At 43.7% G+C, this 24,919-nt stretch overlaps 2 protein-coding genes across 5 annotated transcripts in view; one reads left to right on the top strand and one right to left on the bottom strand.

The window, feature by feature from the left end:
• Positions 1 to 445: 445 nt before the first annotated feature.
• Positions 446 to 18,657, top strand: LOC134637984 (sodium channel subunit beta-1). Its single transcript, XM_063488589.1, has 6 exons — positions 446 to 1,801; positions 10,727 to 10,893; positions 13,360 to 13,597; positions 14,826 to 14,967; positions 15,188 to 15,259; positions 16,617 to 18,657. Exons 1-5 carry the CDS (start codon positions 1,747 to 1,749, stop codon positions 15,252 to 15,254), a joined length of 669 nt encoding a protein of 222 aa, XP_063344659.1. The 5' UTR covers positions 446 to 1,746; the 3' UTR covers positions 15,255 to 15,259; positions 16,617 to 18,657.
• Positions 18,658 to 21,741: 3,084 nt separating this feature from the next.
• Positions 21,742 to 24,919, bottom strand: part of gramd1a (GRAM domain containing 1A) — a 41,889-nt gene continuing 38,711 nt past the window's right edge. The window contains exons 19-20 of one of the 4 annotated variants that reach the window (XM_063484628.1): positions 23,526 to 23,646; positions 21,742 to 23,444 (exon numbers count right to left, since the gene is read on the bottom strand). In XM_063484628.1, coding sequence (XP_063340698.1) covers positions 23,349 to 23,444; positions 23,526 to 23,646 — 217 coding nt within the window. In that variant the 3' untranslated portion in view covers positions 21,742 to 23,348. The remainder of the gene's footprint in view (positions 23,445 to 23,525; positions 23,647 to 24,919) is intronic. The other 3 variants (XM_063484629.1, XM_063484630.1, XM_063484631.1) reach the window with 3 other exon arrangements.

Genomic DNA, 24,919 nt, shown 5'->3' with positions numbered 1-24,919 from the left:
AGGCATCATTTTTACTCCCACAATTTATATGAATTTTGTCATATATTGTAACCATTTTTCACAGTGCAAACGACTCTTTTGTACACACTATTTATTTCTAATATGTCTCTTATTCACTTTTCCTTCAAGAAGTGGACTCCATTAAAATTAACGTTTTACACTTTAGTTCTGGGGAAAAAAATGATGTCTAATCACATGTCGTGAAGTCAGTATTTTAGGCATAAATCTTTAATTTTGTACCTCCCACCCAGCTAATGGCTCAGTCTAAACCCAGGCGCCACGTGACACCGCTCCGTTACTCAGACCTGACTCTCCTGCCAGCACGTGGGGGTTTCTGGAAGGGAAGAAACCATCGTATAAAACCACTGTTGCCATAACAACGGCTCTATACCTCTCCCTCCTCCTCTTCGTTCTCCATCCCTCTGCTGCTGCAATGCATCATACCCTCCACCTCCTCCTCCTCCATGCACCTCCCCCCCAGCCTTCACCCATCCCAAAGACTGATTAGCGCGGCATCCTTGCGCTGACACGTCACGTAATTTCTGGAGCTCTGTGTGTGTGTTTGTGTGTCCTCACTCAGGAATGTGAAGCTCTGCTCGTTCTTAACGGTCGAAAAGAAGATTTTTCTCCCCTTGTGTGATCGTGAAATCTCTCCGATGTGGGAGAGAGACCATCTCTAACCTGTCAGTAGAAGGAGGCGCTTCGAGGAACTCAGTTAGTAAGGAGCGCAGGATTTCTCCTCCAGTGGAGGATTTTTTTTTATTTTTTTTTTACAGGTAAACGGGACTACGTTTGATTCAGAGGGAGAACAGACGGCCAGGCGGGCGCTGACGGTTTGGGTTCGACAGATTCGCACTGTGAGACCGGAGGTGAGTTTAAAGACGGTTGCACTGCTGGAACGCACAGCGGGAATCGCGCACTTTTCCAGAGACGCGCGGGATCACCACCCGGTGCGTGCCACCTGTGCAGCTCATGCGCAGACAGCAGCCAAACCACGCATATGTGCGCGCACAGCGGGTGATTTCATAAGAGGGAAAACACAAGACTCTTCCCCGGAAGGTTCTGCAGACAGCAATAACTCTGAGAGACGCAATACTGAGTCTTCCAAAGCCAAAGAGAGGCGCGCGCTTCCCACTGCTTCCATTTGGCCCAGCCGAGCTCCACTCCTCCGTTTTTAAACTCAGGTTGTACACGAGGACAAAGTCAGCTCGGTGTTTCTTGTGGATTCATGAATGCAACATTTTGAAAGACTCTCGAACTGCACAGTCATCGCCAGCTCTCACAAACTTCACGTCTTCCATTTCCAGCACAGTTTCCATCATCCCCCACCAGCTGAGCTTCAAACACCGGGCTTCCATTAGCTCTTACATTGTCTGGTGCATGCAGTGTCAATAAGGAGACCTGAGGGTGTGCCACGGAATATAAATAGTTGAACAAAGAGGCCGAAACCTGAGTCCTGGTCTGATTCTTCCCTCTGGTAACTCTAGATGCTCAAACACTGAGAGGCGCACGAACAAACTGCTGCTGATGTGAGCTTTTTCCTGTTGTTGAACAAGGAGCAGAGCAAGAGGAGGACCCACCCACACCACCCACCCCTCAGATAAACAGGAGGCGACTTTTAGTCACAGTTGGGACGTCTTTGGTGTTTATGCTCTGAGGGTTTCCAGATCTGTCCTGTCTGTGTATGTGTGTGTGTCTGTGTGTGCACTGTTGAGAGACGCCACCACCCCTCTGTCCTCTGTCAGGATGTCCGCGGTGAAGGAGCTGCTGCTGCTGTCTCTGGTCCTCCTGGCACTTGAAGGTGAGTGGTGACCTTGCCTCGATGGTTTCTGTTGGGGCGTTTTCTGTTCTCTGTGCGCGTCCGACTGTTTGTTGTTCCACCGTGGAGCCAAAAGCCCAGCTGTTCAAAATTTGAAATGAGATGAGGCCATGTGGCGGCTTTAAAATGCCGAGCGCAAACACACTCACACATACCGACGCAGCATCTGGTGTGTATCTTAAAAGTCAGGAACAATGTGTGCCTGTGTTCACAGAGTGGGGCGTCCATTAATGACTGCTTTTCATTATTTATTAACATACCCATGATGTTTGGTTAATCGTTGTGAAATGTGATGTCGTCCAGTTTTATGTCGATAAACAGAAGCTACAAACCGGCTGGAGAAGCTGGAGTCAGCGAGGATAACTTAAACAATTAAATGATCGATTAACTGGCAAAGATCAGTAACAGTGATGAGCTCCTGCAGCTCTGCCTGCTCTCTGAAGTTGAAGCTTGTTTTTTTATTTGTATGGAAACCAGGTTTAAAACTGGACTTGATCCTTTTGTTTGGTTTTAAGGTGCCAGAGTTCCATTAGGTTATTATTACAGTAATCCATTTTGAAAGAGAATGTTGTCCTAGGAAACACTGAAACTCCTGGGTCTTTTGTCAAAGTCTAGTCTTGATTTAAAATCAGCACAAAGATCAAAGTTGTGTGACATAGCTTTTCTGTCCTTCTTGGAACTTTTAGTTAGAGGAATTGTTTTAGGTGGTTTTTTTAAGAACTCGGAACAAAATGCAAACCAAACGTGAAAAGCTCGGTTAAAGATGAGCCACATCAAACTAGAACTGATGTCTTGTCTTTTGCATGCAGCACATAATGAGACAGAATTCACACAAACATAAATGTTGATGGCATAAACACGGCAGGCGCTCGGTACCATTAGTCTGCGTGGGTGAAGTGAATGTTGTGTCCAAATCATCTTCTAACCAGATAAGTTGTCAATCAAATCTTGTATCACATCGAACAAAGACGTGTGTTTGCTTTGTAACCAACGGTCTGACTGGTTACTGTTGAAACCACAACATCTGTCCGTCGTTGGTGCAGTTTTTGCTTCTGAAACATGACGAGGGGGATAACCTCATGGCTTCTGCCATTGTTGCTAGCATCTGCACCTTCTGCCAATTTAGAGTCACCAGGTAACCTAACATGTCAGGTACGAGGTGCACAAAGAACAAAGACCTCAGGAAGGTTCAAACTCAGAACCTTCCTGTCACTCGATGAAGCATCGAGCCAGTGATGGACAAACCAGCATGTTTCTATGTTTTGCAGTTAAACAGTTAATCATTCAAGCCTAAGACTAAAAATTATATTCTACCCAATTTTAAATATGAACCTTTGTACCTTTTTTGCCCTCTAAAGCAAAAACATATTTAGCTCTATGATACACATATGTGTAGATTCTGCCCACAGAGAGAGAAATTGACTATCACCGTCCCCTGTTTTGCTGATGGAGTCCATCATTCATGCTTTTGTACACGCACTCCAAGACAGCTCATCCTGCTAACATCACGCTGCATGCAGGTGTGTGATTTGAGGGGTTTTTGAAGTCGAGCACTCAGGTGAAAAACATCAGCCTTTGACTAGAACCAGCTCCCTCTGCTCCTCCTGCATCCTTTCAGATATCACGACTCACTTTCTCACCTTCACAGGAATCTGGTTACCGGCATTTATTTATTTAAAACACAAGAAACACCTTCCACTGATGTGCGGAAATAGCCTGAACCTCGCTATCCGTCACATTTTAATTACTGCCAATCTCATGAAACCTGCAGGCGTTTGAAAATGTTTCTAAATGTAAAGCCATCAATTCATATATATATAAAAATAACAGTATGCATTTTAAATCAGTATTGACCATAAAAACAAAGCATGCCTAATCAAGAGTGTTTTTTGATGAATTTCTCCAAAAAACTCTACAAAGCATTGAAAGTGAGATTTACTGAGCTCTTATCTCCATCAGCCAGCTGCTCTTTAACTCACACTCAGTCACTCACAACACTGCTGCATGTGGCTGCGTCAACACGGCTTCATCCGCCCAAAAAGTGAACACACGTCAGAGCTGCAGGAAAGTGATCTGGGCAAAGTACTAAGGTTACACAACGTCTGTCAGCGGGACGGTGGGTTAGTTAAGGATTGAGAGTCAGCGTCTACATCTGGAGCTGGAGACAGGGAAGATAGAAGGCGAAGCGCCACACTGGATGGAAACTGACAAAGAGGAACAGAGAAGTCATTATGAGCAGTTAATCTCATCTGTTTACACACACACACACACACACAACAAAAAAAGACATTTTATCTGATGTTTTTAAATCCATCCAAAAACTGACTTTAGCTCACAGAAAAAAGGTACCCTGTATCTGATGACAAAATAATGATTAAAAAATGGCTTCAGCATTTATGTAATATTTCTTTGTTTTGGAAAGAAGCCTGCTTGATATTTCACATGCATTTTGCTTTTTATTTACAGATTTTAAGATTTACATCTTTATTTATCTTTATATTTATTTCAAATTTTCAATGTTAGTGCAGACAGTGGTTGGGTTTCACATAATCATCTTAGAAAAAGGCAGACTGTGAGTAAAGTTGGTGCTGTAATTGTTCCAAACTGAATGGTACTGACCTAATACTGTTACAAGAAAAACTACATAACTCAAATAAGAGGTGTCCCTCAAGGTGCCGTACTTGGTCCTCTGAATTTTTATTTTTTTATTTATTTGTGTTAAGTTGATTTTTATTTTTTTTTTGATAGGATAAAAATTGTGAGAGCGTGACCTCTTTCTTTCTTATGTCCTGTCATATTTATATTGTTACAATGGTGCTCATATTTAAGTTTCAAATAACGAGGTCAGTGTATGAAATACATAAACGTGCTGTTTGACTTTTTTTACTCCTGGGTCTGTGTGATGTCATAGAGACCTGATATCCTGACATCAGACACAGATGCCCCGCCCACCTGCTGTGGGACAGCCAGTCAGGCGACAGTTGGCTTAAATGGGATGAGCCAAAGGAGCTTGTTTCACAAACATAATGAACCGAATAACGGTTATTTTGAACTGTGGATCATGCAAAGCTGCCTGTGGAGCGTAGATCTGGGAATGAGGAGAATTGTTTCTGTTTGTCACAACCACGATCCTCTCTGTTGGTAAAAAGTCGAATGTTTGTCACATCGTTCATTTCAGATAGTGGGAAAAAACAATCGATCTGATAACAAGCTGCGGTTTTTAAAAAGCCACGACAATCATTTGACAGCTGTGTGAGATTTCCTTTCAAGCCTGACCCGAACCGTATTAAAACTTAATGAGACTCTGCGTCCAAAGTTGTAACATGGCAGAGTCATTTAGTCTGCAAATGGCTTGAATTCCACGATGTTTAAATAATGGCTCCATCGCCATTACATCAGCTCACTCCGTCCTCTGCATCACTGCAGAAGATTACATTACAGAGGAGCTCATAGCTTTACCAGATAAACTAATTATGACTACTCTAGAGCTGCAGTGCACTTTAAAAAGCAGCTAACATGATTTATGCCTGGCACTTATAGAAAAACATGGGATGAGAAACCGGTTTTCCAAGCAGCTTTGTCAGGTGAGAAAATCTAAAAATAATCACCGTCTGTCCTCTTCACAAACCGTTCTTCCTCTGCGTGTGCACTTTCAGCCCACGATGAAACTACAAAGTTTTACAAGCCTGTTCTTAAGAGGAATTAAATGCGTGGCACTAAAAGCTCAGAGATGCTTGGATCATTTTTTGGCCTCACACAAACAAGGAGCTGCTGATTGATGTGCTTCATCTGAATGCAACAGGAACAAAAACATGATGTTATGATGTTGGTCTTCTCAGGCTGCAGCTGCCGCTTGCCTCTGATTACGAAGCAGCTTCGTTTTGATTCTATTTCAGACGACATCCTTTCTAACCCGTGAATCTGGAGCGAGAGACTGTGCCACGACCTAATTGCGGGCTTCGTGTGTCCCTCTCGATAGTGTCACAAACACGTGACAGGCAGACGCATGCACACCTGAGCCTCTGTTCATCCAGCTGTGTGGAGGTTTGTAATCCCGGTGAGATGCTGTTGCTGCTTTAAAGGGGAGGCTTTGATGGGCTCTGAAGGACGAGGTGACCTTCTGCACAGCTTGGAGAGTAAAAAAAATCACTGGGAGCAGATCTGATCCAATAACGTCCTCGAGAATATTGAAGGGAAAGTATTTTGGTTTAGCTTACAGGAAAAAACTGAAGACCTGTTGTGGACGTAATTACAGCTGAAGTGAAATCAAAGGATTTAATCAGGATGCCCACAGCTGTCACTGGAGATGTTTTATAGCAGATATTAAAGCACAACTGTAACTCCCTGGATGTACTGTGTGTATGGAGGCCCAATACTGCCAATAAATAAATGAAATATTGTTAAATGTGCCAGTAATATTATTCATATTACTAACAGTGCTACAACTGAACACCAATAAATACAATATTTGTATTTATTTTGTGTCTATTTTTTTGTATTATTTTATTTTTTGCATTATTTTTAGTTTAACGTTTTCCACTGTTTTCTTTTCAGTGTTTATTTATTTGTTTCTTTTTAACCCTGACCTCAAATCCAGTTGGTCGAGTTGAATGAATGTACTCCAGTACAGTTGTTATGAAAGGGAAACTATCTGTAATATTCCCAGTAAAGACCTGTGGCTGTAAACATGTCAATATTAACATTTTAACATGGGAGTCTGTGAATGACTCGCTGTTTGGAGTCGGCCTCTAGTGAACATAAAAATAATCTTTTTAAAAATAAAATGTTAAATAACATCTTAAATTAAAATTGTTTATTTGTCAAACATCCAAACTGAAACCCATGAAAAACATTAAAAATGTCATTTATGAAAGAAAAATGTAAATGATTATTGCAGTTTTGTAATTTTTTTAAATTAGTCTTTTTCTAGTTTAGTCTCAGCTGGTTTCCATGGTGATCTTGATGCTCTCGTAGCTGTGTGTCTTTTTGTTTCACTTGTTCCAGTGGAAAGTCCCTCACCGGCTCTGTGTCGGGGGAAATGTCATGGATGCTTGGCATTACCCCGGGTCATATATGCCCACGGTGTCTGTGGGTGTTGGTACCCCGGCCATGGAAACAGATGTCGTCCTCACTCATTTCTTTTCCTGTCGCTTATCCAATTCTCTTTTCTTCCTCTTGTGCCCAGTTCAGCAAATAATCTTGATCCTTTCTGCATTTTCTTTAGCCTCCTGTGACATGCTAAGCTAGCTCACCTCATTGGGTGGATGGTCTTTTTTGCAGCTAAGTCAGGTTGTTTTTGCTTTGTAGTCCTCAGGAGGCAAACGGCAACTGATATGAGAGATTAACCAGCCTGTTGGGGGGAAAAAAATCTCCTAATCTGCATTTTCTGGAATATCCGTTGCATAATCCTGAACCTCCGTCTGCAGATTACGCAATGGATTTGCATTTTTGATGCTCTGTGTTTGTGCACTGCTGCGGCTGCTGCTCTGAGGAATCGTTGCTCAGGGACTCTGCTGACTGTCTAGTCTGCACTTTGGATGTGAGCTCCTCTTTGTGTCTGCTTGCATGTTCGTCTCGCTGCCTTTTCGCTGCCTCAGCTTTGGACAGTCAGCAACATCCTTGCTCACCTTGCACAGTGTGGCCTCTGACTGCGTCACCAGCCTCCCTCCCTCAGGATCAGAGCCTCATGCTGTCTGTGTGTGTGCAGCTGGATTTACATCTGCACTGTAAGCCCGAATGCATAAAGTAATTACACGGAATATGTTATGTAAAGTTAATATTCTGCATCACATGTTCGTTTAATTAGATTTATGAACGTTATTAAGCTGTTCATATTATGCTAATCTGTGACAACATGAGTGCAGTGGGTTGACCTGCAAACATTAAACTACCTTCAAGTTCTGCAGTTCAATTCAGTTTTATTTATATAGCACAAAATCACAATAACAGTTGCCCCAAGGGGCCCAACTATCATATGAGCCCCTATGAGCAAGCACTTTGGCAACAGTGGGAATGAAAAACTCCCTTTTAAAAGGAAGAAACCTCCAGCAGAATCAGGCTCAGGAATGGGCGGCCATCTGCTGCGACCGGTTGGGGTGAGGGGAGGAAGACAGGATAAAGACACTGTGGAAGAAAGACAGAGATTAATAATGAGTAATGATTCAGTGCAGAGAGGTGTATAAACACATAGTGAGGGAAGAAGAAACACCCAGTGCATCATGGGAACCCCCCAGCAGCCTACACCTGTTGTAGCATAACAAGAGAAAAGCAACCAAGGTCCTGCAAATACTGGAAAAAACATAAAAATCAATCATCAAAAGTTTAATAGCAGTTTTAATTAATTTATATGTGAACTGAGCCTCGTCAGCTTGAGTCTGAGTTGAACTTTCTCGGGTTTACAGTGTGGCTCACGCAGCCAGAGCGCTCTCTTCTGTCCTCCTCCTGATCTCTGCTGTGGTTAGTGCCTGTTTTAATGTGTCTCTACTGTCTGTATTCCAGGTGTCGTGTCTTTTGTCTCATGTCAAACCTTTCTATTTGTCTCTGCACGTCCTCTTCCTGGTGTCTCTTTACTGCCTTCCTGTTTCCTTTCTTTGCTTTTCATGGTAGAATCTGTATCAGGTAAAGTCAGCAGTACACAGACCTGAGTCAAAATGTTGTTGCACATTAATGCTCAGCTGGACACTTGGTGGAACCTCTTTGTAGAAAGAAATGGCTATTGTTCAATTTGCAGATGCTCCCCCTGTGGGATTTCACAGGGCATTAACTGATGACTGACTCTCATCGACCTCTATTGGTGGCGAGGATTAGCCGCGGCGCTGACAGCTGGTGCAGCTTACAGTAGCGTGCAATTATTGCAAACAATCAGATCGCATTTGTAACAGAGATGAGAGCCAATTACAGCAGATATGAATCTGAAAGGGAAAAAAATCAAATAAAGCAACAGCCTTGTGTTTTCCACTCACTTCTGTCCTGTGTGTGTGCAGACGGTGTTTGCCTCAGGCCTGTTTGAAGCAGGCTCGCCTCCCAGAAAACCCCCAGACCCTGAGCTTACCCGAGCTCCCGCGCTTTAGAGCAAAGTCATGATATTCAACTGTTTCAGATGTTTATAATAACATATGAGAAGAAGGTGCCGAGACTTGAGCAAGTGACAGCGAATGGTGGTAAACGAGTTCACCCAAACCACACACCCATGAGGAAAAAAGCAGTATATTTAAAGTGTTATAAACTGTTTATTAAAAATAGACACGGGCACCATTGTGGAGGTACGTAAGGACGACACGAGAGCTTCCCATGTTTTGCTCCAATTTTAATCTCGGCTTCAACCAACCGAACTCGCAAGGCGGCAAACACCTCCTACAACCCAAAAACATCACCTCTCTCACTTCCCCTATTGTTGGGTGTAAGTGGAGCCCCCTAGTGGTCCGCCACACTATAATTTTTGGGGGGGATGCCAAAAGCAAGCATACTTGTTTGGATGAGAGGGTGGAGCTCTGAATTATGAGCTGCAAGTTGCATTCATAAATTATGAGTTTACAACACAAACGCTAATAAAATCAGCTCACAGCTTCCAGGCGGTGAACTAAAATCCAGTTTAACAAATCTTCTGACATCGTGACGAGTGAACCAGGCGTCAGGACTGATAGCTGCTGCTCTCTCTGCGCTTTCTGCCCAAGAATAAATACAGCTTGTTTGAATGTGGCTTTCCCCCAGGCACTCGTGTAATCACTCATCCCTGCTCTCCAAGTCCTCTGCAATCATTGCGCTCTGGCTCGGGTTCGGGTGTTCTCGGGTCCATCTGGGGGGTTTTGTGGTCTTCTTCAGTCTCTTCTTGTAATGCGACAGCTGTCGGCTCAGTAGTGTTTGGGTTTATATTTGTGAAGTCTTAAATTGTGTTTTTAACTCTCTCTTCTCCTCCTTCCTCCCCTTTTTTCCTCTCTCTGCAGTGCAGCATACAGCATTTACCCCTCTCCTCTCCTGCTTCCCCGTCTCCCCGTGCTTTTCCTGTAGAAATGCGACTGATGCCTGTGCTAACCTTCTCTTTCTTCCCTCTTTCATCTCTCCCCTCCCACGTCCCTCCGTGTGGAAGCTTTTCGATTGCGTGTTTCTTTTAAACGTCCCAGGAAGTAAAGAAACAGAGCGGCGTTTTTGCGTGCTCACGGACGACGTGCGGCTGCTGTTTAATGATTTTTCTGATCAGCGTTGTGTGCTGTGTGTTTCTGTCTTCTCCCTCATTCCCCTCCCCACCATCTTACAATTCAAATCAAACGCTTCCCAGAGGTGAGAGTTGAGAATAGCACAAGATCATTGGTTGAGAGCGATGCTGAGGCCGCAGTGGAAACTGCAAGGTGCAGTGTGAGACAGAAACATTTGGAGTTGCAGGTGTGTAACTCCTGGCCGATGAGAAGTATGTGTCATGATGATGATGGCATATATAGACTCACGCTTCTATATATGAATTTAGCTCAGTTAGCAGTGGCCAGAATGCAAGATAATGGTATCGCTCACTGTAACCTCTTTATTTCCCCCCAGTTTCAGTTAAAAAACACCAGAAGTGAAAATGACTCCAAACAGAAAACCCAAACTTACCAAATCTAATCCATCTATGAGCTGAAACGATGAGGGGAAATAAAAAATTGCAAGAAAAAAGATATGCCCGATACAAAAAACTCGCATGTAATGAGCATTGGGACCAAGCACGTAAAAGTAAAGTAGCTAGCATTGTTTTCTCGAGTACAGTTTAGACAGTTTGCCTGCAAGTACTGAGAGAAAACACCAAATTCAGCCTTTCCCTCGAGTCACGGGCACATGACAGAGAGGAAGACGGCCACTCACGGCACTTACCTCTGACCCCGTGACCCGCAAACAGGCCGAGAGACAGAAACTAACTGCGTCTCCCTCACTCTGCAGCTCCGCTGTGCCACGGGGCCTGCGTGGAAGTGGACTCGGACACAGAGGCTGTTATCCACGAGGGCTTCAAGCTGGGCTGCATCTACTGTAAGATGAGAGGCGAGGTGGATGCCACGGCCACCGTCAACTGGTCCTTCAAAGGTTCAGGCGACAGCGACTTCTCAGACGTAAGCAGGGAGTGATGACTTCAGGGAGAGCTCTTTGAGAACACCGCTTTCGTAAACTGGGAGGCGGTGACGATTAATGGGTGGTCTGGAAGGACAGAACTTCTGCAGAGCGAGGGCATTTTTTTAAGTGAAGTGGCAACATGTGGTGTCCATGGGATATCTGGCAAGTCTATCAGAAATAAAATCTGAAAACTAGTCAAACAATTAGTGAGTTATAAAGATTTTAGCACAGAATATACAAGGAAACTGATGTCATTCACGGTTTCTGAAGCCTCAGTTTTTGGTTGGTGTTTGGTTAACAAGCTGCATCCATAAACTGTGGAGGTGAAATGTGTGGCATACTGCCTATTCGGTGCTTTCACTTCTTGGATGGTGTGTTAGCACATTTAGGCCCACAGCAGTCATATTATTTATCAGATGGTTGGATGAGCTGTAGATGCTCTTCAAGCAGAGACCAAATCCTGTCAGTTATGCTTGCATATCCCTAAAATAGCAGTGGTGAAATTTATTTAGCCAGAAATATAGTAATGAAGCTAGATGTTAGATGTCTCAACACAAACATCATCACAGCAGCCTCTTTTCTTCTGGGAAAATGATGGCAATGCATTTATCATGAGGCAGAGCAGAGAGATGCATTTTCCATGACAGGTTTCCAGCAACGACTGAAAAATATCTTTTACTTACTTAAGGAGACACAACCAGGCACAGCAAAAGGCCATTACGCCTCATGCATACAGCAGGAAAGATCCCATTAACCTTGAGCTGCCTTTTAGTTTCAGCATCCATTAACTCACCAGCAAGTGCAGATATGAGATGTAGACTGCAGCTCAGTCAATATCGGGAAGAGATGTGGAGACCAGATGTCTGTTTCTTTAAACTTGCATGGAGTCATTGATCAATGGCTCTGAGCAGCATTCACAGAGAGTTTGGGAATGGCTGCATTCACAGCATTGTAAGATGGTGTGAATGCAGGAGGATCGCCATGATTTATTCATCAGGGAAACCAAACAGCCTCTGCCTAAGAGCTACCTCGTCAGGCCAGGATTCTGCAGTCTATTTACACCTACAGGCCAGTGGACACTCTTTCAATGATGAGGATGTACACATCCTGGACAGGGAGGAACGCTGGTTTGAGGGCGGAGTCAAGGAGGCCATTTACGTGAAAAGGGAAAGACCATCTCTGAATCGAGGAGGGGGCCTAAGGGTACATCTGTCACCATCTTACAATGCTGTGATTGCAGCCATTCCCCAACTCTCTGTGAATGGGACTCATGGCCATTGATCCATGATCAGTGGTCTCTGATCAATGAGTTTGATCAGTGGTTGTTGATCAATGGTCATGAGAATTTGCATATCAATGATCAAGGAACTGACCTCACAGCCCATTGTTCATTCAGTGGTGCTAGTTTCAGTCATCATGCAAAGCTGTTTATAAGGTTGGAAACCTGCAGTCAGCTGAGACTGAAGAAGTCACCTGGATGAGTGACGAAACGTTTCTCCCACTGAAAACGTCCAAATGAACAGAATCCACGCATGCATGAAGACATGTGAAAGATGCTCTGATCTTAAATATGATCATTTTATCTCTATTAATCGGCTATGTACTGCAAGCCTTTAAGGTGGACATAATTAAACCTTTTTTTAATTAAACTGTCACTTGACCAGCAGTCTTAGCTAATTATAGGCCAATCTCCAACCTTCCTTTCATATCAAACATCCTTGAAAGAGTAGTTGTCAAACAGCTAACAGATCATCTGCAGAGGAATGGCTTATTTGAAGAGTTTCAGTCAGGTTTCAGAGCTCATCACAGCACAGAAACAGCTTTAGTGAAGGTTACAAATGATCTTCTTATGGCCTCTGACAGTGGACTCATCTCTGTGCTTGTCCTGCTAGACCTCAGTGCAGCGTTTGATACTGTCGACCATAATATCCTATTAGAGCGATTAGAACATGCTGTAGGTATTACAGGTACTGCACTGCAGTGGTTTGTATCATATCTATCTAATAGTCTCCAATTTGTACATGTAAATGGAGAGTCCTCTTCACACACTGAGGTTAATTATGGAGTTCCACAGGGTTCAGTGCTAGGACCAATTCTATTTACATTATACATGCTTCCCTTAGGCAGTATCATTAGAAGACATAGCATACATTTACACTGCTATGCAGATGACACCCAGGTGTTGCACCTGTATAGTTTATGGATGCAGTTTTCTAATCAGGCTTGCTTGTGTTGGGTGATGGACAGAGCACTCTACACTCTCCTTTCAAATATAACTCCAAAAACCAAAACCTTTCAAATGTGGAGAATCTTCTGTATAATGAAATGATTAGAGTGATTTCATGTGAAGTCTGTAAATAAATATGATTTCACAACAAAGAATGTCAATTCAATCCAAGAACAGGTAGAAAAACACGCAAGAAGTGTAAAATGATGTCTTTCCCTCCCTCTGCCTCCTCTTCCAGTTGTACTTGTATGATGGTGTAGGGGGCAAGATCATTGACCCACGTTTCTACGAGCGTCTGCACTGGAACGGCAGCAAGCATACCAGGGACCTGCAGGATGGCTCCATCTACATCCTCAATGTGACCTACAATGACACTGGAACCTACAAATGCGAATTTAGCCGGCTCCTGAAATACAGCAACTATGACTACCAAACGGCCATCGAGAAGAACATCACCATTAATGTGGTTGCACGGCGTAAGCGCTGAACCCAAAACACCGACCGACTCATACTTCCTGTTCTGGTTTACTGATTTTTACATGAATTCATGCTGAAGTCTAGTTCTGACATCGGGCCTCATTTCTCACACTGTTATTTTTTAAAAATCTCTGGCTAGTGTAAACTAAGCAACAGAAGAATAAAGCCAACCAGCTAACTAGAGTTACCGAACTGGGCATGCTGGCTGTGTGTAATGTCATTATCTGGCAGATAGGATCACTTGCGTGTAGTAAACCTGATACAAAAAGTTTGTGCTCCAGATTTAGGAGGTGAATTTTCAGTATTTCTATAGGTTCAGCTGCTTTGCAGACGTTTGTGTCTGTGTGTTGTTTCGGGTGTCGGACGCTCTGTTGGTGCATCTTTTTAAGCACGCTAGTATTTAACAGATTATTCAGCACTTTCCTCCTCTGGGAGAGAGCAGCACACCCTTCTAAAACAGCAGCCCTGGATGTTGAAAAATGGCGAGCGACACCCTGTCTCAGTGATGTCATCGCTCAGTTCACCGCCAAAGGACACCTCGTGTGCAAATGAGCCACGTCAGCGGCTTTGAACGTGACGCTGGTTTAAAATACGTTGCAGCATCACATCACAAAGCAACTCTTAAAGACTGAAAACAAATCACAACAACAGTTTCCTTAAAGTGATTTATATTGTAGGTAAAGACCTGCAACAATACAGAGAAAACTGTTATTGTTTTTGCTACCAAACAATTAACTAGAATCTATTTTTTACTGATTTATTTAACTCAATCTAATTTACAAAAAAAAATCATAATGATGATGTAGAAGTCTCAAAAACGACCAAATATGATACACTTGGCTTTACAGGTTAAGCTCATTTATAAATTAAGAGGTGTCCCTTCCTAACAAAGATGAGAGACATGAGCTCTCCAGGGTCCTGATTCTGCCTGGGGGTCTCCTCTCAGTGACGAGTTCAGTCTATGCTTAAGTAAAAGAAAGATTATGAGTTAAACAGTCATTTTAAGACACTTTTTTTCTTCTCTTGGATCTTTATGATGTCATAGAGGGTCAGGTGGAGTTAAAACAGCTTGTTTCAGAGGGAGGATGAACTAAGATAGAATCAAGACAAATTAAGATTTTTGAACTATGTGAAGTTCAGGAAATGATCATTTTAAATCCAGGAGTCGTATCTTTGTAAAACTTGTATTGCATAAACATCCAAATTCAACCCTGTGCGTCTCTCTAGTTACCCGGGGAATGGCGTCCATCTTGTCTGAGGTGATGATGTACGTCTCCATCATCGGGCTGCAGTTCTGGCTCTTGGTTGAGATGATTTACTGCTACAGGAAGATCTCGGCAGCAGGGGAGGAAGCTCTGAGAGAGAGCGCGTGAGTACCGCCTAAAGCACACGAGCAGTAGCAGCCCTTTGTTTCCAGATCCCGCCGGGCCGTCCAAATGTCCCGACTTCCCACCTTCCGACCTCGTTTTTCCATCCTACTGTTTCAATCTGCTGTTTTCAACATGACAGTTTCCTTTTCCTCTCACTGAGCTGACATCTTCTGATTCTGATTCTTGTTTCTCTCCTTTTTCCTTCTCGCTTTCTTCCAGGGAGGAGTATTTAGCTATAGCATCGGAAAGTAAAGATAATTGTGCAGGTGCACAAGTGGCAGAATAGCACGGGTAGGTCTCGATCACCGTGAAATTCCACATTTAGTTTCTTTTGTTTTCTTTTTCATTTTAAGAAGATGCAAAAAGGGCGGGTTAGGAAGTCATGCAGTAGTCAGATTACATCCAAGAATCACCCAGACACACAAGAACACATGAGTAAGTAGTTTTCATGTCAACATATAAGTCATGCATTTGCAGCAACGCTCACTGTGGGTCAGGTCTTGCTTTACTTTTCTCATCATTTTACTGAATTCTGATTTTACTTGTGTGAAAAACATAAATAATAATGAAACTGAAAAATTCCAGTAATTATGTGTTTTGAATCAGTCTGGTGACCCCAGACTTCATCTTACAAGCGCCTCTCGTTAGATAGCTACACTCAGGCGAGAGATCTTCAAAATAACATAATAACATCACGAGGAACATTTAGAGAGCATTACATGAAATTAAAACTTTCAGATTTTATGCTGTAAGAACACCTGATCAGCGCTTATGCTGAGGCCTGTCCTGTGCTCACAGCACAGCTCTGTCCAGAAAACCAGCACTGGCAGGTCCACCACTGCTGTGGACCTGCTGTGTCCTCAGAGATGGAAGCAGGTTCACACTGAGCATGTGCGACAGACACAAAAGAGTCTGCAGACACCATGGTGACTCTTCTGCTGTCAACACCTGTCACGACTGGGTAGGTCAGCGATGGTCAGGGAGGACCGCACAGACTTCCACCTTTTAGCCGACAGCACCCTGAATGCTGTTAGGTACCACCATCAGCTGGTGAAGTGGGCGGTGCGTTACTCCTGCAGGACAGTCTTCACTGGCCAGCTTCATGTGGTCATGCAAGCAGTTGTAGATTATTGATGATTGGCGTTGTCACCGGCCAACCCTCAGATTTCCCAGACCTGAATCCAGCAGAGGAGCTGTGGAGTTTACATATCAGAGCCACAGACTCTAACAGCTCATCAGGAGCAGTCGGGCGTGCTGCACACCTCTGAGCCACATTATGGCTCAAACAGCTCCGATTTCAATCGTTAGTTTTGATGTTTAACCTGATTTTGGCCTTCAAAGCGTGATGATTTTGTTTCCACTGACTGTTGCTACATGATTTCATTCTCATTGAGTAACAGAGTAATGCCAAGGTGCATGCTAAGTTGTTAGGATTTAACAGCAACAGTATTTCACTTTTTGGGAATTTGGTGCATTTTACGAATAACATTTAAGTTATTGATGAATTATGTGGGCTTTTTATGGCCCCTGGACCTCGTGTTTGAAACCCGTGCTTTAAATTTAGTTTATCAGATGTAAACTGAGCTTACTGCCTCACATCGCTCGCTGTCAGTGACTTACAGTTTTCTTTGTTTTTTTAAATCTTCAGTTCGGGGAAACGTTCAAGGCGGCTTCTTTGAGGAGTTGCTCGTCCTCTTGTGTGCCCTCTCCTCCTCTCAACATCCTCTCCACAAGCTGGAAACATGGAACCACAGCGAGGAGAAAGATCTTCATGGAAAGTTTTTTTTTTTCTAAAGTGACTTTCTGCAGCGGGATGAAGGACGAACTTTCAGAGGGAACGCACGGATGCATCAGGTCTTTGTTAAGCTGGACAGAGGGAGGGGGTCATGCTGTATATAAGTCTGCACAGAACACACGTAGGGTCTATTATACGCTATGTATTCACTAACTGCATGATTACAAGCTTATCAAGAAATACTTCATCACTCTCCATGTGCTGGTGCCGGTGAGCGTTAAAATCACTGGTTTCCTCTGCAGGTTCACTAAACTGTGGAGCCAAATAAAAACTATTTATCATCCTTATCTATATAACCATGATAATCAGTTTATACCACAAAATAATGTAAAATACAAATATAAGTGCAGGTCTATCTTACGTGCAGCTCGCTGTTCATCAGCCGGATAAAATGTCCAAACACCTTTTTAACCTGCAGGACGTGGAGCAGCTTCTAACAGAGATGATTTTGTGACGGTTCTGAAAGTTTCCGAGCACATGAAACACGACAGCTTCACCTTTACACGCAGCAGAAAGGTGCTGCTAAATCTTTATTTCACCATGCAAATGTTACCTTACATTTGCATGGTGAAAGATGCACTCACAGGTTACAGTGGACATGTTCTGCTTTTCCTTATTCTCCGTCATACATACATTCCTACGATGGCGTTCAAACCCCGAACGTTCAGCCCCAGAAGCTTCCAGGTGAAGCTGTCATCCTCCTCCTCAGAGGCCAAATCCTGTTTTTGTGTCAGGCTGTCAAAATGTTTATTTCTGCTGTAAAGTTTACTGTAGAGTCTATGGGACCGCCTCACTGCTGGAGGTACGCTCTGGTGGACATTAGGGGAACTGCAGCTTCTGCAGCTCTTTGCCCTGTGCTGTGGTGGTGCTAGTTACTGCTGCAGACTTTTTGTTTTGGTGGAAGATTTTGGGATTGGGTTCTAGCACCAGCACTGCACTGGTGAACAAAAGGCATGCAAAGCTATTCCATTTCAGACCAGCAATATAAACGGAGCAGGAATGAGCAGAATACGTCTACTGCAGCAAGTTTTTAAGGTTTGATATCAGATCCTGTTTTATCTCATGTACGTCAGGTTAAAAAAGCCTGGTAGGCCTTTTCAGCAGATCACCGCCTGTTTAAACTGGCTGTTTGACACAAGGAGGCTCGCTGCTCATTTAAACTTATCCTTCAAAGTTGTTTACAAGCCTCAGTGCTGAAAAAAAAGTGACTTCCTGTCACAGATTAGAAGCTGATGCCCCCGAGAAAGTGTAACGCTCAGCAGCTGAAAGTTTCCCACTGATGTTTAACTTCACACCAATGTCTTAGTGTCTTTGTAGAAAACTTAAGGGCTCAATAAGCTATTATAAAACTGCCGTGGGCAAATGCACCACAAACCGTGCCCAGTGTGCCTCCTGGAGAGAAGCCAGTGGAAACACAAAAGGGAAAAAGGTGAAAGCTGAAGCCTTGGCTTTTAAGAAAAACATGTTTCCAGATAGCCACTAGATGGCAGCTCAACACTGCCAGTCTGCATGTTTACTGCTCGTCTATTGTACAAAAGTACGTTTCATACTTTGAGAGTTTAAGAAGGAGACACACGTACCTGCATGCTGCGTGTTGGAATAATGCAAAGGCGGAAATGTGACGTTTTCTTTTCAGAACAAACACCAAAAGTTTGAGATGCTAAAAAGGAACAAATAAGCATCCGTGCACTTCTTTCTAAGCGATGTACTTTGTGCTTTGAATACATTTTCTTGCACAAATGAAGGAACCGGCAAAACAAGAAGAAACCCTCCCCGCTGCACTGCTTGTGCTTCAGCAAATCAAAATCTGCAGTTTTAGGTGTGGAAATGTTGCTTAGTGGAAACAAAATGAAATAAAGAAACACTGAAATAAATCAAACTTCTGACACAATAAGCTGTTTGACTCCTTTACATGTGTGTCGGGTTAATGTGCAGTGATGTCTGTGAATGAAGTAAAACTGAGCTGCAAACACGAGTTAGTTTTTAAAGTGAATTCTGTATTATATTATAGATTCTGTTCCTGGGTGGCCACATGTTAGTAATGTTAGTTATTCATGTTATATGTTTGTGAGCCAAATTATTCAAGACAGTTTTTTTCCAGTGTGGGATCTCTATGATGTCACCTCACAGAGGAGCTGAAAGATTTTCTAAGAACAAAGTTGAGTTTACGGCGACCACACTTGGTCAGGAGAGCGTGCAGAGCTCAGCGTAACGGTGACTTTATGAACTTTGGTCTTCAACAAGTGAAAAGTTCTGTTGGGTTAAGATCAGGTGACTGACTTGGCCATTCAAGAATATTCCACGTCTTTGCTTTAATAAACTGAGTTGCTTTGGCTGTTTTGGGTCATTCTCCATCTTTGTTATGAAATGAGGCCCAATCAGTTTGACTGTATTTAGCTGGATGTGAGGAGACAGTCTGTCTCTGAACACCTCAGAGGTCATTCAGCTGCTTCTGCCCTGAGTCACATCATCAATAAACACTAGTGTCTCCGTGCCACTGGCAGCCGTGCACGCCCAAACCATCACACAGCCTCTGCCGTGTTTTACAGATGATGTGATGTCCTCTGGATCGTGAGCTGTTCCACGTCTTCTCTTTACTTTTTTCTTGATCTTGGTTTCAGCCGTCCAAAGAATCTTTTTTAGCCTTTCTATTCTTGAGGCTTACGAGTGACTTGCACCCTGCAGTGAACCCTCTGTATTTATTTTCATGCAGTCTTCTCTTTATGGTAGACTTGGATATCGATACGCCTCCTGGAGAGTGTTGTTCATGTGGTTGGCTGTTGTGAAGGTGTTTCTCTTCACCATGGAAATGATTCTGCGATCATCCACCACTGCTGTCTTCTGTGGACATCCAGGTCTTTTTGCGTTGCTGAGTTCACAGTGCTTACTTTCGGTCTCATGGTGTACCAAACTGGAGACTTTGCTAATCCTAATATTGGAGCAATTTCTCTAATGGGTTTTTTTTCTGTTTTGGCAGGTTAAGGGTGGCTTGTTTCACCTGCATTAAGAGCTCCTTTGACGTCATGTTGTCTGTTCACAGCTGAGACCTTTTATTTCATAGACACATGAAGCACTTTTTTGTAGTTTTCAGTGCTGGTCTGTGGCTGGTGCAGCTGTATGAGACACACTCACTGGCCACTTTATTAGCTACACCTTGCTAGCACCAGGTCTGAGCCCCTTTCAATTCTTCACATCGCAGATTCAGAAAGTTGCAGGAAACATCTGAGATTTTGGACCATGTTCATGTGATAACATCACACAGCTGCTGCACTCAGTCCTGTTCCAACTTTCCCAAAGGTGCTGAGATGATCTGAGCTTTGTGAGCGTTATCGTGCCAGGAGAAGCCAATCAGAAGATGGCACACTGAGGTCATAAAGGGACGGGCATGGTCAGCAGCAACAACACTCAGTATAATTTAAACTCCACAGCAAACCTAAGTTGGAAGTGAGGGGTAAATATCGCCCGCATGGATGGATCATGCTTTCATGCTGTTTACACCAAATTCTGACCCTAAAATCTGATTGGTGCAAAAATCAAAACTCAGAGCAGGAAACATCTTTCTATGTGGAGTCTGTGTGGACCGTAGCACACGGTGCTCTGCTGTGGATGTGATTGGCTGATTTGCATTAGCGAGTTGTTGGTCAGGTGATGACTGGACATGTTTGTGACTCTTAACAGGCACCAAGAGAAGATCGCATATCACTCCAGTCTTGGCCTCCCTTCACTGGTTGCCTGTAAATTTTAGGTTTCATTTTAAAATTTTAGTTCTAACATTTAGGGCCCTACATGGTCAGGCTCCTCAATATTTATCTGACCTGCTGAAACCACACACACCTTCTCGGGCTTTAAGGTCACTAGATCAGAGACTGCTGGTGGTACCGCGCACTCGCTTTAAAACTCGTGGTGATCGGGCCTTTCAGACTGTGGCACCACGGTTGTGGAATTCTCTCCCACTGTCTCTTCGCTGCACGGACACCATTGATTCTTTTAAGAAACAGCTGAAGACATTTTTATTTAGAAAAGCATTTGATTAATTTCTTCTTATGCTGTTCTTATAGTTTTATTGTTTTACATTGTTTTATTTACTGTTATATTGTCTTTATATTCCCATTTCCTGTGTTGTAAAGCACTTTGTGATTTTTATCTGTGAAAAGCGCTATATAAATAAATTTTACTTACTTACTTTACTTGTGCTGAACAGGTTCCGTCTTCAGACTGTGACAGTCTGAAACCAGATATCGTTGCAGTTTTTGAATGAACCTAAATTTATTTTTCAATCATGAAAATTGGATGGATTTATGAAGCTCTGATCAAAAAGCAAATATAAAAACCTTTTATATTTCCGCTGAATGAAGGTGAAATTTTGCACAACTTCGTTAATGTATTAAAATTAGATGATTTTTTCAGATCTGGTCCATTTTATAATCGATCCAGCAGCAAACTGCTCTGAGTGTTGTGAGCAGAGCAGAACGTAACGCAGGAGAAATGAAAACCCGATCACTGCTGAGCCTGCAGAGCAGCTCCAGGTGTTCAAGTCGATGTCAGGACTGAGACACGCTGCAGAACCAGTTCTTGACTCTGTGATTTTTTTCGAGGCAGAGAACTTCTCTTTGGATCAGATCGACTCTGCTGCGGAAATGAGCGATGTTCAAAAGTGTTGCAGGGATTTTGCAAACAATTATTAAAACAACTGATGCCATTATTCAGTAAATGAACACATTTATTAATTTTTAAGGGTTACCATCTAAAAGCTTTAACTAAAACCTTCACCAGGGGGCAGTGTTTCACCGGGAGGTCTGTTCCCAGGTTTGAGACCAGGAGGAGACATGAATCCCAAGAAAGGGAACTGCATCAGGGCACCCGAGCTTTAGTCTTGATAAGTTTTCTGTTGTTCTTTTAATTTTTGTCCCCACCCCCACCACCACTGTAAATAAAGCAGTTAAGTAAAAGTCACACAGACTAACTGCACCTTCTAGTGGTGCAAAGAGGCATTACAGTAAAGCACAGCCTGGTTTATCCTCACTGTGTTTGTACGACTGTGTTATTTCAACGATCATCAGCACAGGAGCTCAGATATTCCCGGGATGGGATGGACATGGTGCGGGGAAAGACTCTGCTTCCTGTTTCAACATGTCCTACCTGCACTGACGGAGGTTTTCCTCGGTTGGAGAACACTGCAGGAACTTTATTTGTGAACCAAAATGGATTAAGCCAAAGGAGACAAACACAGACTCAAAGAAAAGCGAGGCGTTGTTGCGTGTTTAGAGCTTTTCATTTCTCTCCATGGCATGGTGTACAATCACATCTTTACAGTACATTCCCATCTCTGCTCCTCATCCCTCTCTCCCTCCTTTAATAAATATTACATCCTTTTGTTATCCACGCATGGCCGTGCACAGCAGGGCCCGCATGCTTCAGCAGACGCCGTTTTCCAAAGCGAAATGGAGAGAGAAAGAGAACGAGAGCGTGAGGAAGAGCAGGAAAGAAAACCAGAGAGGAAGCTCTCGGGTGGGTGAAATGTTTTCAGGTCCAGTGAGCGGGGAGGACGAATAACGACAAAAATCAAAGACGGAAGATGAAAACTGAATAAAAAGAAAATGAATCGTACAAACACACACACAGAAAAACAATACTGCCAGAAAAATTCCCTTTTTTTGTTCTCCGGGACCCTCACAGGTCTGCTTGGTCCTCACAGGAGTCGCTCCGTCACTGATGAGAGCTCAGAGTTTCCACCTGAACCCAACATGAAAGAGAAATCTTCAAAAACAAACTAACACGAACGCCTGTCTCTCACCTCCAAATGTCCTCTGCTGCCCACACACACACACACACACACACACACACACACACACGGTTCATTATTACCATTATATATATATAGCTCTATGTACTACTCTGCTTGAAACATTCAGAACATGAATCACTATTATTGCTGGGGCCAGTGATCGTTCTCGTGGAGCCCCTCTTGGCCCACACACAAAACAGCAAATCAGAGCAGGAAACAGGCATCACATGACTTCTTCAGAGCAGGACGAGACAGTCAGCGGCAACAATAAATACTGTCATGGTCCAGGAAACAGTCGGACGCACCGAGTTTGAAAAAGGCGTAAAACCCTGACGGAGCCCGGGAGAAGTGGGAGCGCGTTCCTCGTCCTCTCTTTTTTCTCGTCCGCTGAGAGTCGATCGACGCTCCCGCTTTCCCGAAACGTGAACCTCTGAAATGGTGCAGGTCAGAAGAGGAAGTTCGGTCTGTGATAGTCGAGGTCTGAATTAAAGGAGATTGCAGCCGACCGGGTGGTCTGAACGGGGCCACCTGTGGCCTCGTCTCACACACTCACTCTCACACACACACACAGACACACACACACACACACACACACGGTCGACTTGCAGCTGCAGGGAAATTATTGCTGTGGTCCTGAAAGCTTCCAGTCTGAGTTCACTCGAGGTGAACGTCGCTGTTTCAAGTCAGTCGGGCGAGGAGAGTTCTGAGCGGCGTCCTCTCTCACCGGGGTTCAAACGGGAAACGATCCGAATCTCTGCGGATTCGGAGGTTGGGAGGGGGGCAGTCGGAGCAGGCGAGGTTCAGGCCTCGGTCAGGGACTCCGCGTCAGCAGGAGGGTCCTGCTTGACCTCTGGGACCACGATGCCCTGGTGGAGCTTCTCTAAAGACTGCTTCATCTGGACAGAGAGAGGCACACGCTGGGTTAGAATCTGTGAGCTGAAGCAGGCCGTCAACGCAAGCTGAAGCGGGACGCCAACCTGGTCGAGCAGCGAGACAGAGGACTGCAGGATCTGCTGCCACTTGCTGAGCTGAGCCTGATGAAACTGCCTCTGCAGCTGCAGGACCTGAGCCCACTCCCCAGCTGTCTGAGGCAAAGGACTGAGGGGTGAGGAGGAGGAAGGAGAAACAAGAGGAAGAAGAAGAGCTCTTTAACCCAGAGTCAACAGCATAGAGTGAATCACATTTAATATGAGTGTGATTTAGTAACGCTGACGACCTTTTATGTTTTTGTCTAAGAAACAAACTGAGCACTAAATTAGACAAAAAAGCAAAAGTAATACAAATTAAAACTCATAAACACAGACATGTCACAAGGTTCAATACACAAGCTTCCAAAAATGTGAATTTCCATGTGCGTTAGTGTGTGAGCAGGAACTCACACTTTTAGTTTGAAAGTGCACTTCCTGTCCTGTGTGCTGTCCAAAGCACCGAAACATGTTTGAAAACTCAGCAGGTTATTAAAAATATCCACAAACCCGTCTGTGAGCACTTTCATGGAGGAACTATTTTCTTCCAACCAAACCGAGCGTGTCACAGTGTGCAGGAGGCGGCCACACAAACCCGAGGATTAAACCTTTCGCTCCTCACAGGATGGAAACATCAGTGACGTCCACCTGTAACGTTAGCTCGCTTCACACTTCTGTAACTGGCGGATGTAGACGGTAGATAGAAAATAGTCCCTGCGTCACAGAGAATAAGACGAGACGGGACTTCCTTCCTGCTGAAAGCCAGTGTTTTTATTTTTTTTGCCGTTTGGTTCGTGTTGTGTGAAATAGATTTTTTTATTATTTAAATGATCCTCATCCTACAGTGGCTTGCAAAAGTATTCGGCCCCCTTGAACTTTTCCACATTTTGTCACATCACAGCCACAAACATGAATCAATTTTATTGGAATTCCACGTGAAAGACCAATACAAAGTGGTGTACACGTGAGAAGTGGAACGAAAATCATACATGATTCCAAACCTTTTTTACAAATAAATAACTGAGAAGTGGAATGTGCGTAATTATTCAGCCCCCTGAGTCAATACGTTGTAGAACCACCTTTTGCTGCAATTACAGCTGCCAGTCTTTTAAGGTATGTCTCTACCAGCTTTGCACATCTAGAGACTGAAATTCTTGCCCATTCTTCTTTGCAAAACAGCTCCAGCTCAGTCAGATTAGATGGACAGCGTTTTTGAACAGCAGTTTTCAGATCTTGCCACAGATTCTGGATTGGATTTAGATCTGGACTTTGACTGGGCCATTCTAACACATGGATATGTTTTGTTTTAAACCATTCCATTGTTGCCCTGGCTTTATGTTTAGGGTCGTTGTCCTGCTGGAAGGTGAACCTCCGTCCCAGTCTCAAGTCTTTTGCAGACTCCAAGA

The sequence above is a fragment of the Pelmatolapia mariae genome, linkage group LG10_11 (genome assembly GCF_036321145.2).
Source record: "Pelmatolapia mariae isolate MD_Pm_ZW linkage group LG10_11, Pm_UMD_F_2, whole genome shotgun sequence".
Classification (NCBI taxonomy): Eukaryota; Metazoa; Chordata; class Actinopteri; order Cichliformes; family Cichlidae; genus Pelmatolapia; species Pelmatolapia mariae.
This window is presented reverse-complemented; position numbering and strand designations above follow the sequence as displayed.

What these genes read in the sequence shown, in the direction of transcription:
- LOC134637984 (XM_063488589.1), top strand. Translation starts at nt 1,747, where the DNA reads ATGTCCGCGGTGAAGGAGCTGCTGCTGCTGTCTCTGGTCCTCCTGGCA. An exon ending in GCGACAGCGACTTCTCAGAC is followed by an intron (nt 10,894 to 13,359) that starts GTAAGCAGGGAG and finishes CTCCTCTTCCAG; the next exon opens with TTGTACTTGTATGATGGTGT. An exon ending in GAAGCTCTGAGAGAGAGCGC is followed by an intron (nt 14,968 to 15,187) that starts GTGAGTACCGCC and finishes GCTTTCTTCCAG; the next exon opens with GGAGGAGTATTTAGCTATAG.